Genomic DNA, 13,195 nt, shown 5'->3' with positions numbered 1-13,195 from the left:
ATCTTTTGACTTCTCTACCAGAAGTATTACACCCAGTACATCGTTTTCCTATATAATCACAGGGAAATGCAAAAAGCAGAGGCTGAGAAGAGGAGTCAGAACAGCCAGGGCAACACTGAGATCCAGCACAAAGTAAGCTTCTTTAAGCATGGAAAAAATCCACCACTTATGCAACTTGATAAATGACTAGCAAGCAGCTCTCACAGCTCTGATTTGGCATTAACACAGTCATGGGACTCTGGTTAGAAGCTGGCCAGGGTGGAGGGGCGGGCTTGCAACCCTTGATAAGAGGAACCTTTGACAGCACAGGGCTCTCCCCTCCGTTCTGCTGGGTGTGCATACACTGAGTAAGACATTCCTGCATTAACTGCACTAACAGGCAAGCACTAAGCACATCTCCTCCTGCCTGACTATTCTGTGGATAAATTAAGATATATGTACTTCAAGAGAAATATTGTCTCTACAGAAAAAAAGGATTTAATCCTCAAAATGCATGATGTTTTCTGCCTTCTTCACATTTACAGATGTCCAATTTGCCATCCTAATTATCTTTCCTATTAAAGCGGACATTTTCTAAATGTTTGCTTTTTGAAAGAAACAACTATAATATCTTTCCACAATCTTTTCTCCCTTTGAGAAGGTAATTTTAAACCCTTCTTTCTATGAGGTCTTATAAGTACTGCTTCTTAGTCTTTTAACCCCTGTTCCGGTGACAGATCTTGTTAGTGGTTTTGTTCCTTCCAAATGTAAGTTCATACAGAGCTTTTCTATATCATCAACAAATAAAAAGTCCTTACATTCTGCAAAAGTGATTACAAGATACATTTAATTTTTGCAATTCAGATTATATGAGCTAAAATGAATGTAAAACCATTCAGAATTATTTTAATCAGTATAAAAAAATCCCATCTTTCATTACCAAAACAAGGGGCAGTGAGGGAGAAGAATGACCTCAGAAAACCTGCATATAGTGTGGAATAAAGTGAAGTAACAGCACAGAAGAAAGGATTACTGTCATAATTCATTTGGCAAATTGGATGTCAAATGAGAAAAAATTAATGCCAGAGAGGAAAAAAAATAAAAGAGGTATTAGTAATATGGCATGTGAGAGGATAGAAAGTGCACATTAGAATGTGTGAAAGGAAAGTTAAGCCTCATGATTTCACATACAGAGTGTACATATGGAAAAAAAGTTACATTCCATGCTGATAGAATATCACTGGAAAATGTTTGCTAATATCACATATTTTAAAAATCTGCTAGAAATAAAATGGCCTAAACATCTGTTTCATTCATAAACACAGCACATATACTCTCCACAGTAATTCAGTCTCTCACTACAGCAAAAACTAAATTCCTGGTCATATTTCAGGAATATATTTCAAACATATTTGATATTGATGACCTTAATGTTATAAAATAATGTATTAGACTCATCATATTTCAAGGAAGGAAAATCTCACTGCTTCAAGATAGTTAAGTGTCTATAAAGACAAGTTAAGACATACAAACCAACAGGACTAGTTACAGAGGATATCCTTATCCTTTTCTGTTTTATTGGAATTGCTTTATTGGAAGAGCTAAGATCTCTTAAATACTTACACATCTGCTCCTGTACAGGTTGATACCATGCCTTTTAAAGGTAGAGTTGTCTTTAAATGAAGCTTTTAAAATCCTTTTCTTTACTTTCATTTTTCTTTAATATGGAATAATTTCTCAATGAGTTTTTCCATTGTATTTTTAAACTACATTATCTGACACAACTTTCCATTTTCTACTACGTGTTCTAAGAAATGCTGTTATGCAAAATACAGTTGGGCTCCTTCACTTCTGTCCCCAACTGCACAAGAAAGAGTATTATCATTCCCTTGTTAATCCAATTAGCATATACAAATTAAAAGTATTATTTATGTCAGTCAAATTGGTCATTGTAGAATGCATTGTCTATAGAACTATTCCTGAATGTCCTCCTGGATTGCTGAAATGACCAAATTGAAAAGGTACAGTTTTGAGGTATTTTTCTGGTGGAACACACTTGGTTATTATTCTAACAAAATTATAAATACTATCTAGTTTCTGACATGCAGGTTTCACTGTGTTTCATGTTGTATAAAGAGAACAAAAGGGCTCCAGGATGTGATTTCAAGCGAATATGCACTGGGAGAGTTCAGCCCCTTCCTTGTAAGAAGGGAGGAGTGATCAGTGCTGAGGGCTGTGACCTCTGGAAGGGAAGCTCCTCGTTTGAACTGCACTTGGAGACCCTCTTCCTGCACTAGCAGGGAAAATAACAAGATGGTGAAATCACATTCTAGAGACAAAACAGTAAAGGATAAAGAAAAGAAACAGATGGCAGTTTAGAAAGTGCTGAGAGAGAAGGTAAACTTGGCAAGACAGAGAAAATGAGCCACATCACGAGTGTCCATGTAGGGAGTTTTTGCTGCTCCTATTTCTCAGTTTTCTATATTCTCCAAAAAACTGGGTCTAGTGGAAGGTGTCCCTGCCCATGGCACCTCCTGCCATTAGAACTGGATGATCTTTAAGATCCCTTCCAACCCAAACCAGTCAGTGACTCTGTGATTCTAGCTGAGTAAGCAGTGTAAGTACACGGACACAGCAAAATCACTGGGTGCTTTTACTTCAGCTCTGCACTTTCCTGCACACAGACAAGAGGCAGCAAGTGCAAACAGCCAGAGCTGCAGCCCAGGAGTACAGCTCAGTGGAGAATGCAGTGGTGCTTGGACTCCCTGACCTTGGCGGTCTTTTCCAACCTAAACGATTCCATGATTTTATACAGCAATCACTCCCACACTAGTAACAGTTCATGTAAAATAATAATAGCATTGTATTTAAAATCACCATCATTCTACAGTGGGTAAAAGGAAAAAATGTTAGTGACATGAGAAAAGGATGGCCTTCTTTCCAAGACACCTGCCTTCAGCAACACTTTTTTTCTTTATTAATGATATTGATTCATTTCAGTGGTATGCTTGTTCTAGAAGTTGATAGCAATTGTGAGAGGAGGAAAAATTGGGATCATTTCAAACACTACTCCTTTGTATTTGCCCTGTAAATTAAAGTAAATAGTATTACAGTGCCCTCAGGTGGTATAAATTCAATTCTGTCCTATTGTCTTCCCTAGAAAGACAGCTCTAAATAATATTAATTTTAGCAGTTTGGGTGAATATTGAAGGCAAATCACAGCACAAGCAGCACAAGCAGTTTTGTTCCCAAGGAAGGTTCTTTTCTTGAGTGTTCTGACAACCCCTGATTTTTAAAAAGCATTCTTTAATTTTTAAATATTGTGGAATACATGTAACAAACCTCCAGAAAAAACCCTTAAATAACATCATCATTGAATGAAAGAACAAAAAACAATAGAAGGAAAGAGACCTAAAAAAGAAGGTAAAACCTAAGAGAAGACATAATGAATTCTGTAAGAGCTTTCTGGAAAAAAACATGAGGTAGGTGCTTAAAATCCAAAACAGAGTCCAAACCACAATCAACCAATCAGCCAAACCCCCCACAGATACCACAGAATTAGATATATCCACGTATGTCTTAATGATGAGGAAAATTGCATAAAGAAAGCACTATATGATGCATTTGTAATATAACCTTAAACTTTCTGAATTCATACTGTCATTTTAGTCTGAAGAAATGTGAGTCATTCAGGATATTCTGAATTCATAGTCATTTCAGTCTGAAGAAATCAGCTTCCTGAAGACACAGGATATCTTTAATGTACATTGGTCCAATAATATTTTCTTGTTGTTACTAAGAGTAATAATAAAAAATTGATATTATTTAGCTGATCTACAGCTCCACAATCAGGGTAATTCCAATATTTTGTCTTGTATAACTAAATGGTTGATGTATGCCCATCATTTATCACTGTTTTATGTCTTCTTCAAAAAAATGTGAGGAAGATCAGGACATCACAAGGGGAATCTTCTAACTTACCACATTTAAAAGATTTGTCAAAGCTGAAGTAATAATGAATTTGCTATTCTTTTGAGATACTCTTAAAGAATACCTGTCAGCTTAAAAATATAAATTACATCACAGAATATGTGCACTGAAGATTATGGGAATCCTACCACTGAACATGGCTTCACAGAGAACACTGCTGCACTGTAGCTTCATCCTGCTGTCCATCCAGTTCTGTCCTGTTACCTGTCTTGGAAAACAGCTATGTAAATAATATTTATTTTCAGCAAGCTGTGTGAATATGGAAGAAACATACAAGACAGTTCAAGCATCATAAACCTGAGTAATCCACTATTTTTCCAACTCCCAGTAAATGGACTCTGCTGTTCTACAGCTCAGAACCACACTGCTCCTCTTCTTACTTGCCCCTGAATTGGCTCCTCATAGCTGCCTAACAGCACATGTTGAAATAGTCCCCAAATAGCTCAGAGAAGCATTTTCAAACTTGCAAAACCCAGACAGGACAAAAGGAATTTGAATCGCACCAGTCTTTCATCTCCTATGCAAATGACACTTTCATTTTCTTTCATGATGATCTGGGGAACTCTCCAATCACTCTGAAATCGTGTGCCATATGAAGTGCTGTGCTAACCCTTCCATTTTCCAAGGATTGCCTTTGAGATTGCTGACATGGCCAGAAAAATTGCTGTCACATTTTGGTCATCTGTCTTTACAGACTGTACCCTTCAAAGAAATACAGCGTGAGGTTCTCACCCCAAGTCACACCCCAGTCCTCTCTGCTTTCAGTAATCCCTGTCTTTTTTCCTATCCTCACATATTCAGGAAGAGTTTTACTAACAAAACAATTCTCTGTGGCTCAGAGAGAATCAATAGTGCTTATAAGCACACTCTTTATTTATTGGCAACTTACTCCTGAGTTCCCCCATCCAGGCTATCAATAGGAAGGCAATCTCTTTATAGCACTAATGACTTGCGGTAAAGTATATACATCTGTTTAATACAAATAAGGGCAAACGACTTCCCCGTCTTGGTTAGATAAAATAGAGCTCACAAGGGCTCGTCTTACTTAGAAAGAATAATTTGTAGCCTTCTCTCATTAAAAGGATAAACTATTAGAGTGGAGACAAGTAGGAAAAGAACAGCATTGGAGGAACAAGGGAAGTGGGAGAGGGTTGGTGGGTGGACACGAAGTTTAACACAATCTAAAAACTCAATGCTCTTAACACTAACACCCGTCTAAGCCATTGGCAGAAGGGACAGGTAAACCAGGGTTTCCCCAGAAAGAGAGGAAAAAAATCTAAGTCCTGGCAATCTCAGTAATACCCGTGATCTGCTGGAAACTGCACCAAAAATTCAGTCCACCATAAACTGACTCCTAGACCGACTAGGGTAAGAAAAGCCCTTCATTTTGATAAGGACTTTAAGCCCAAAAACCACCCCCACCCTGCCCACCTTGTTAAGTGTGCCTGTCAAGATGCACAACAGAGAGAACAAAACTAATGCTAATAAGTGCTTATCTTAAATCTCTCAGAAGTTTCACCTGCAAAAATACTGTTTCATTTATTGCCCTAAAAATATGTATAAAATTATATTCCTGCTACTTTACTTTCCATCAATATTTACAGTAATGATTGGTGATTATAACATCAGAAGCTTTCCTTAAACCTAATTCATGTTTTCCAGAGCTTCAAAACTTGTGGCTTGAAATCCAAAGCAGACTAAATCACACAGAGGCACTGAAAACTTCCTCATGACACTTTTAAAATCTCCCTCTAGTCTTCAGCAGGAATAAGTTGTTTTGAAAGGATGTATACATATAGCTCTCCCTCCACCCCAATAAAGAGATTAAAACCCTAGAAGGTCACAAGATACAACACATAGTGAGCCTTTTGTTTTTGTTCTTTCTAGAAAGAACTAAAAAGCAGTCTCATATTTGTGCTTCGTAGCTGAAGTTAACTGGCTTCCCAGGAAACCATCGGTTAGAAACAGAATTTTTACATTTCTTCACATTTCTGTCACACTGTTCTCAAGGTCACCCAGTTTCCCTTCTTGTTGCTCTAGACTACGAACACTCTCAGCTCTGCACCATTAGCAGATTCCTACCTTTCGTGCCAAGGATAATAATGGAAAATATTAAATATGGCCTTTCTCAGAACATACATCATCCTGTGAAGATGTTTCAACAGAGATCATTTAGTATAAAATTACTTTGTTTTCTAGTGGCTACATTATTAGGCAAAAATGCCCCTCATTTTTAAACACGAGGATCTCTTTTGGTGTGCTGTGAGGAAGCAGCATGCACACTGCGAGGAGCACAGGCAGACAGCATCACGCAGGGCCAGGACATGGATTTTCCTCCTGTCACTATTGCTCCGTGTAACTCGGAGCAGCAGTAACGTTTCCCTTGCTCCTCCACTGGTACCTCCATCAGCTGCAGAACAACTCGGGGAAGGAAACCTGTGAGGCGAGCTGCTCTGAGCTCCCGCTTCCTCAATCGTTCTGTTTCCACATGGACTCTACAGCTGCACTTTGGAATGATGTATAATACAGTGGGAGGATCTATTAGTCACTTATTTTCTTCTAGTCCACAACCTCTCAGACATTTTTAGCTGCACAGAAGCTACAAGAAAAGTCACTTTGGCTGTACGCATAACAAAACAAAACAAAACAAACAAAACAAACAAAAACAAAAACAAAAAAAAAAAAAAAAACAAAACAAAACAAAAAAAAGCAGGTTAAACAAAACTTGTCAGAAGTTATTTGTACTGTAGAATTTACTCCTGGTCCACACACTGCAATACTCCTTTTTTTACTACGCTAGAATGCGTAAGTCCCAGACGAAATTTGATGTTACTGATATGAGTTTTGTTTCTATGTCACCTGCAAAAAATGCTACCGATGTCAGGGGCAAAGCAACACGATCGTTAACTTCACACGGCGGGAATCCGTGTTTCGCCCTGTCTGTAACTACGCCCGGCGAGCGCGTCAGCGCCGCGGGTCTTACCGCCCGGTGCTCCGGGACTGCGCCGGGACAGCGCCGGGGCACCCGCGCCAGTCTTCGGGGGCCGCGGCGCCGGTGTCCGTCCGGGCACCCTAGCCCCGTCCCACCGCCGCCACCATACCTCCGGCACGGAGAGAAGCGGGCCCGGAGGGGAACGAGACCGGGTCCGGTGGGGAACGAGACCCGGCCCGGCGGGGGGAACGAGCCCGGGCCCGGCCGGGCTGGGCTGGGCTGGGCTGGGCTGGGCCGGGCTGGGCTGGACTGGACTGGACTGGACTGGACTGGACTGGACTGGACTGGGCCGGGCCGGGCCGGGCCGGGCTGGGCGCGGGGGCCCGGACCGGTGACCGCGCTGCCCGCGGCCCGGCCGTGTTCTCCTCCGCCGAAATGAACGTTCCGAAAGAGGCGACACAAGCAGTGCCGGTGGCGTGTCCGCCCGACGGGACGCGCTGCAGCGCTGCCGGACTAACCCGGGACCGCGCCCGCCCCGGCCGTCACAAATGCCTGGAGCTGGTTCACATCTGCTCGGGCAAGCCCTCCACCAGTAACTTCTGCTCGGCCACAGGAAGCACCGCAGACTGCGAGCGCTCCGGCAGCCGATGAGCCGCTGACTCTTCGGAACAGTATCCCCGGCTTATTTTACCGAGACCATCCCTCCGAGAGGCTGCCGGGCGTGACTGCGGGCGCTGCGCCGAGCCGGGCCCGGGCCGGGGCAGGGCGCCCGTAGCAGCCGGTGCAGTCTCCCCGAGCACTGCCCGTCCGCTGCGACGTCTCCGAGGAGAACGAGCTTTGCGCCCGGAACGGGGTTTGCTTAAGGGCGAGGGGAGTCCTTGGCCCCGGAGAAGCCGGGCAGCTCCTGGGACCCAACAGCATCGGGGAGAGGGAGCGGCGGGGCGGAAAGAGGATAAGCGAGCAGCCCCCGGGTGGGGAGCCGGAGACACCCGGGGATGCCTGCCCGTGGTCTCCTCTTTCGGTGCCACACCTCTTCGAAAGAACAGACGCGAAAGTAGATTTATCACTCCACGGGGTCTACAGAAATAAACCCCACATATTTCCACGTAGAAAAACGAGGGTATGGGATTTCAGGAAAGTCAGTGAAATGGACAAACGCACCACTAATGTGGAACAAGTGTCACTGATAACATACAAACTGCCAACCGGACGCCGAGGGCGGCTTTAGATGGAGCGGGAGGCTTTGGCTGTGCCCCCGGGATACGCCGATGGGCGAGGGTCCCGAGGTAGCGGCCCCCCCGGGCCCACCGGCACCACGGTCCAGAGAGCGCCGGGGGCCGTGCGCGCTGAGTTTTGGGCGCTCCTGGCTGCGGGGAAGCCGCGCAGGAAGGGACACACGCACGGACACGGACACGGACACTCTCGGGTGTCCCGGGGGAGCGGGCTGCAGCCGCTCGGGAGGACGCTGCGCTCCGCCACGGCCCTCTGCTACCGGCGGCACGGCAGCCCGGCGGCGAGCGTGCCCGCCAAGGGCGGACGGGGGTCGGTCTGGCCCCGCCGCAGCGTGGATGGCGGAGGCCGCTCGCTTACCTCGTCCCATCGGTCCCGCGCAGCAAAGCGGCGCCTCGGCGAGCGGCTGCCGGCTGCCTGTGTCTGGGTCAGCACCCGGCGCCCGGCCGGGCGGGGCGGGAGGTGTCCCTCTCCTTAGCCTAGCCGAGCCGAGCCGAGCCGAGCCGCTCAGCGCCGCGGGGCCGCTGTTCAGAGTCGCAAGATGTGCGGACTCGGCGGGCAGAGGCGCTGCAGGGGCAGGCAGACCGGCGGGACGCGGCAAACGCGGCGGTCCACGCCCCGGAGAGGCACGGGCCGGCTGCGCGCTGGCTCCTGCCTGCCCGGGACGGTGCTCTCCGATCCCCGGCTGAAGGCACGACCCTCCGGAAGGGCCGATTACCCCGACTGCGGGCACCTACAGCAGCTTTCAACGCCGCCGTGAGCCGGGCCGCGCCGGAGGCGGAGGGAGCAGGTGGCATTGCCAGCCCCTTCCCAACGCAGGCGGCGCGGAAACGAGCCTGCAGAGCTGATGGGGCTGTCCTCACAAAGCCCCATACACCGTGACTGTTCCTTCCGCTGCTGGTGTTCGCAATAGACAGAGGGAAAAGCAACGAAGTCGTTTATTAAACCTTCTTTAGCGCAGCGTCGTCTTTAATCTCACGTTTGTATGTTAAGTATTTTACAAGGATGCGCAAAACGAGACTCGCGGACTGTTACATCCGTGACTCCAGCCATTGAAAACAAAGACCATGGACGAGCCCGAATAATTACTTCCCAGAGCTGACCTACATTGACATTACGGTCTTGTTACAGGTTAAACGAAACCCTGCTCACCTGCAGACGATTCTGACGACAGATATGACCACATCCAAAGGACCACGCTTTTAGTAATTGTTCTGATATGATCGAGTCGATTCGTGTTTACTTTACGAACACTTTGAAAATATTTAGTTCCCCGCTTATTGTGGTTAATGTTTTCCTTGGATAACAATGTATCAAACCCGTAGGAGAAAGCAGTTGCAAGGCGGAAAATATGCTATTAACTCAGTTTCCGGCATTATTTTCTGTATAAGCCTCAAATCCGAATTCTTCTTTTTTTGACAGTGAATTATGCTTTCGATTAGGAATATCTCTGGTAATTTTATTTCTTTGAACGAGCTTGGTTCCGCGGTGATGCAACAGCAGTTTTTCTCTCTTTAAAGACCAGGGATTCTACCCCTACGTCGGGTCGGGAGGAAGGGAGGAAAGGAAGGAAGGAACGGCAGTGGGTTTCAGAATAGACAACAAAGTTGAGCTAAACAGTTATTCACAGGGCATAAAATCATTTTTTACAACAGCTTTAAACACGTTGGGCTCTAACGCGAGGGAACTGTCGCTGAGCAGCTGAAGACGGCGCCGATGACCCGCCAGAACAGCGACCGGGCGGGCACTGTCGCTCCGGGGCAGCGCAGCCGCCGGGGCCGCGCGGTCATTGCCCGGCTGCTCGATGAGGCGGCTCGGTCTCCGCGCCGGGACCCCGCCCGGCGGGAGAGGCCCGACGCGGCGAATGGAGGGGGCCGCCGCCGCCTCCGGGTGTAGCCGCTGGCTGCCGGCGGGGGCAGAGGACCGGCGGGGGGGCCGGGCTGGCTGACCGGCGGGGCCGGCCTGGCTGACCGGCCGTGCGGGCTGACCGGCGGTGGGGCCGGCCTGGCTGACCGGCGGCGGGGCCGTGCGGGCGGAGGGGCCGGGGGTCCCGTCGGGCGCGGCGCGGCCACGTGCAGCCCCGCGCGCTCCCACGGCTCGGTCCGGCCGTGACGTATCGGGGTGGAGGCGCGCGCCGCCCGCCGATTGGGCGGTGTTGGCGGCGCGGGGCGGTGGCTGCCCAATGGGCGCGGGGCGCGCAGGTGCCCGCGCGGTTATCTGCGCGCGGGGCGCGGCGCGGAGCGTCCCCGCGGCCGCCGGACACGCGGCCGGGGCGACGCGCGGAGCTGCAGGTCCCGCATCCCCTTCCCGCCGGATCCCGCGTGGAGCGCACTGCCTGTAGTCCGCCGGGACCCGCCGCCGGTCTGGGCTCTTCCTCCCGGGACTCCCAGTCTGTTGTTTCGCCGCGCTGCCCCGGCTCGGCTTTCGCTGCTCTTCCGCCCGGACTTCGGAGGTGCACGCCGCGGGAGCGGGCGGACAAGCGCCGGGATTTTCCTGTTCCCAGCAAACTTCGGTACTTGCTGTCGCTGAGGTCCTGCGAGCGGCCAGGAGCCCGTCCCGCCCGCGGCCGCGGTCCCGGCGGGGGTCCCCAGCGGAGCGGCCGCGGCGCGGTTGGGAAGGACCCACGCTCGCTGATGCCCGCAGATGTTAGCGGTGGGACAGATGGATGCTAATCGCCAGAGCGCATTCGTCCTTAGCAGCGCGCCGCTAGCCGCGCTGCACAACATGGCCGAGATGAAGACCTCGCTGTTCCCCTACGCCCTGCAGAACCCCTCCGGTTTCAAGGCACCGGCCCTGGGCGGACTCAACACGCAGCTCCCCTTGGGGACACCGCACGGAATAAGCGACATCCTGGGGCGGCCCGTGGGCAGTGCCAGCAACCTTCTGGGCGGGCTGCCCCGCATCAACGGGCTGGCAGCCTCGGCCGGGATGTACTTCAGCCCCGCTGCCGTCTCCCGCTACCCGAAGCCTCTGGCGGAGCTGCCGGGACGGCCGCCCATTTTCTGGCCGGGAGTAGTGCAAGGCTCTCCCTGGAGAGATCCTCGGCTCGCCTGTCCCGGTAAGTGCGGCCGGTTCTGGCAGGGCGCGGGGAGCAGGCGGCCCGGGATCCAGCGCCGGGGCGGCCCCGAGCCGGCGGACGGGGCGGGCGGCAGGAAGGCCCGGTGCCGGTCACTCGGTCTTCACGGCCCCGGGTCTGTCCCGAGCCGAGCCTAGCTTTAGAGCCGGCCGACCCCCGAGGCGGCTCCGCATGGCCCGGCTGCGGGCCGGGGGCACTGCAGAGTTCATCTCTGACGCAGCTCTTTCTCCGCTTCCAGCTCAGACGGGGATGGTTTTGGACAAGGACGGCAAGAAGAAACACTCTAGACCTACTTTCTCTGGGCAGCAGATATTCGCTTTAGAGAAAACCTTCGAACAGACGAAATACTTGGCAGGACCGGAGCGCGCCCGGCTCGCCTATTCCCTGGGGATGACTGAGAGCCAGGTGAAGGTAGGTCCGTCCTGCGGGCTCCCGCTCCCTGCCGCGGCCGCTTTCTGCCCTGTCCGTAATTACTAGCAGCCACGAACACTGCGCAATTATGCTGGTTTTTTTTTTGTTTTTTTTTTTTTTTTTTTTTTTTTTTTTTTTTTTTTTTTTTTTTTTTGGGGGGGGGGGAGTCAGTTAGAATTTAATTTACATTTCGATTTTGGATAGATTTGAGGGTAATTTCTACCTATTTTCTGCTTAGAGCTCTCTGTGCTGCAAACCATTTAAAATAAATAGACATATTATATTTAATATAAACCCCCATCACAACAACGACAAGAAGCCCCCCGCAGGTAATTTTTTTAAAGGGACACTTTTCCACGAGGAATCATGTCCACTGGTACAACTTTACCTTGTGTAACCCCGCAAATTTTTTAGCAAAGCCTGCAGGTGCATCTGAATGCTGGGGTGCACCGTAAGCCAAAAATACTCATTTTTCCTGGCTATTTTATTCTGCTTTCAACAAACGACTGTTCCGGGAAGCTGCTGATTTAAGCGTCGCGCAGCTCCGCAGAGCCGGGCAGGTGTCCCCCTTCCCAGGAGCCGTCCGGGGCTCTGCCCGGTGCGGGCTCTGCTCCGAGCGCCCGCAGCCCCGCGCTGCGGATGGGACGGGGGCGGCGGGGCTGAGGCCGTGGCTGAGCTGTGCCCGGTGCCGGTGCCCAGGTTTGGTTCCAGAACAGACGGACCAAGTGGCGGAAGAGACACGCGGCAGAAATGGCCTCGGCAAAGAAGAAGCACGACTCGGAGACGGAGAAGCTGAAGGAGAGCTCGGACAATGAGGACGATGACGAATACAACAAGCCCCTGGACCCCAACTCAGACGATGAAAAAATCACGAGGCTATTGAAAAAGCACAAATCCACGAACCTGTCCCTCGTGAGCCCCTGCAGCACCAGCTCGGATACGCTGTGAGAGTGCGGGGCCGACGGCCGCACCGGGCAGCGCGGCAGGGGTGAGTGTAACTGGGTGTTTGAAGTGGTGTCTTGTACAGCCTAAGATGTATGTGAAATGTATATATTTTTTACAGAATAAGTTATGAATTTATTTTCTTTCTCATCGATGTAAATTTCAGAGAAAATTTTTCAACTTTTTGGGTTTTGTGTCCCTGTAAGGTTTCCCGCTCTTTCCTTTTAGCCTTCCTGTTAATTTGCTGCTCCTAACAATCAAGTTTTGTTACGTTTTCTATGGGTCCCAAGTCCGAGCTCAGCCACTTTGTATATAGTAAATTTCAGATTTTGTGATGTATATTTCTAGTGTAAAAACGGCAGTTTTCTTTCACTCTGTCCCTCAGTGTTTTGGCAGTTTCATTTCTCCTGCCTCTGGATTTTATGCTTAATAATACCAAAAAACCAAACCAGTGCCCAAAAAAAAAAGCACGAGAGGAAAATGGACACTTGATTTTACATTAGAATGGCTCCACACGTGTTGGAAAGACTTTGTATAAATCAATAAATTATTTAACAACCTCCTTTAGTGAGTTTCTTCCCGCATTTCTGTGCCAGAGGCCGGGGATGCCAGAGCTTCTGCAGGGTGCCCGATGC

The 13,195-nt window shown here is 49.3% G+C and overlaps 1 protein-coding gene across 2 annotated transcripts; it reads left to right on the top strand.

Annotated features, from left to right (window-relative positions):
* The first annotated feature begins 10,673 nt into the window (after nucleotides 1-10,673).
* On the top strand, nucleotides 10,674-13,117 carry NKX6-2 (NK6 homeobox 2). 2 transcript variants are annotated; one of them, XM_041400158.1, is made up of 4 exons: nucleotides 10,674-11,189; nucleotides 11,446-11,618; nucleotides 12,318-12,570; nucleotides 12,612-13,117. In XM_041400158.1, exons 1-3 carry the CDS (start codon nucleotides 10,775-10,777, stop codon nucleotides 12,564-12,566), a joined length of 837 nt encoding a protein of 278 aa, XP_041256092.1. In that variant the 5' UTR covers nucleotides 10,674-10,774; the 3' UTR covers nucleotides 12,567-12,570; nucleotides 12,612-13,117. The 2 variants fall into 2 exon arrangements, with proteins under 2 accessions (XP_041256092.1, XP_041256091.1); XM_041400157.1 differs by having other exon boundaries at nucleotides 12,318-12,916.
* Nucleotides 13,118-13,195: the final 78 nt, after the last annotated feature.

The sequence above is a fragment of the Onychostruthus taczanowskii genome, unplaced genomic scaffold (assembly GCF_017590055.1).
Source record: "Onychostruthus taczanowskii isolate IOZ18803 unplaced genomic scaffold, ASM1759005v1 scaffold173, whole genome shotgun sequence".
NCBI lineage: Eukaryota > Metazoa > Chordata > Aves > Passeriformes > Passeridae > Onychostruthus > Onychostruthus taczanowskii.
This window is presented reverse-complemented; position numbering and strand designations above follow the sequence as displayed.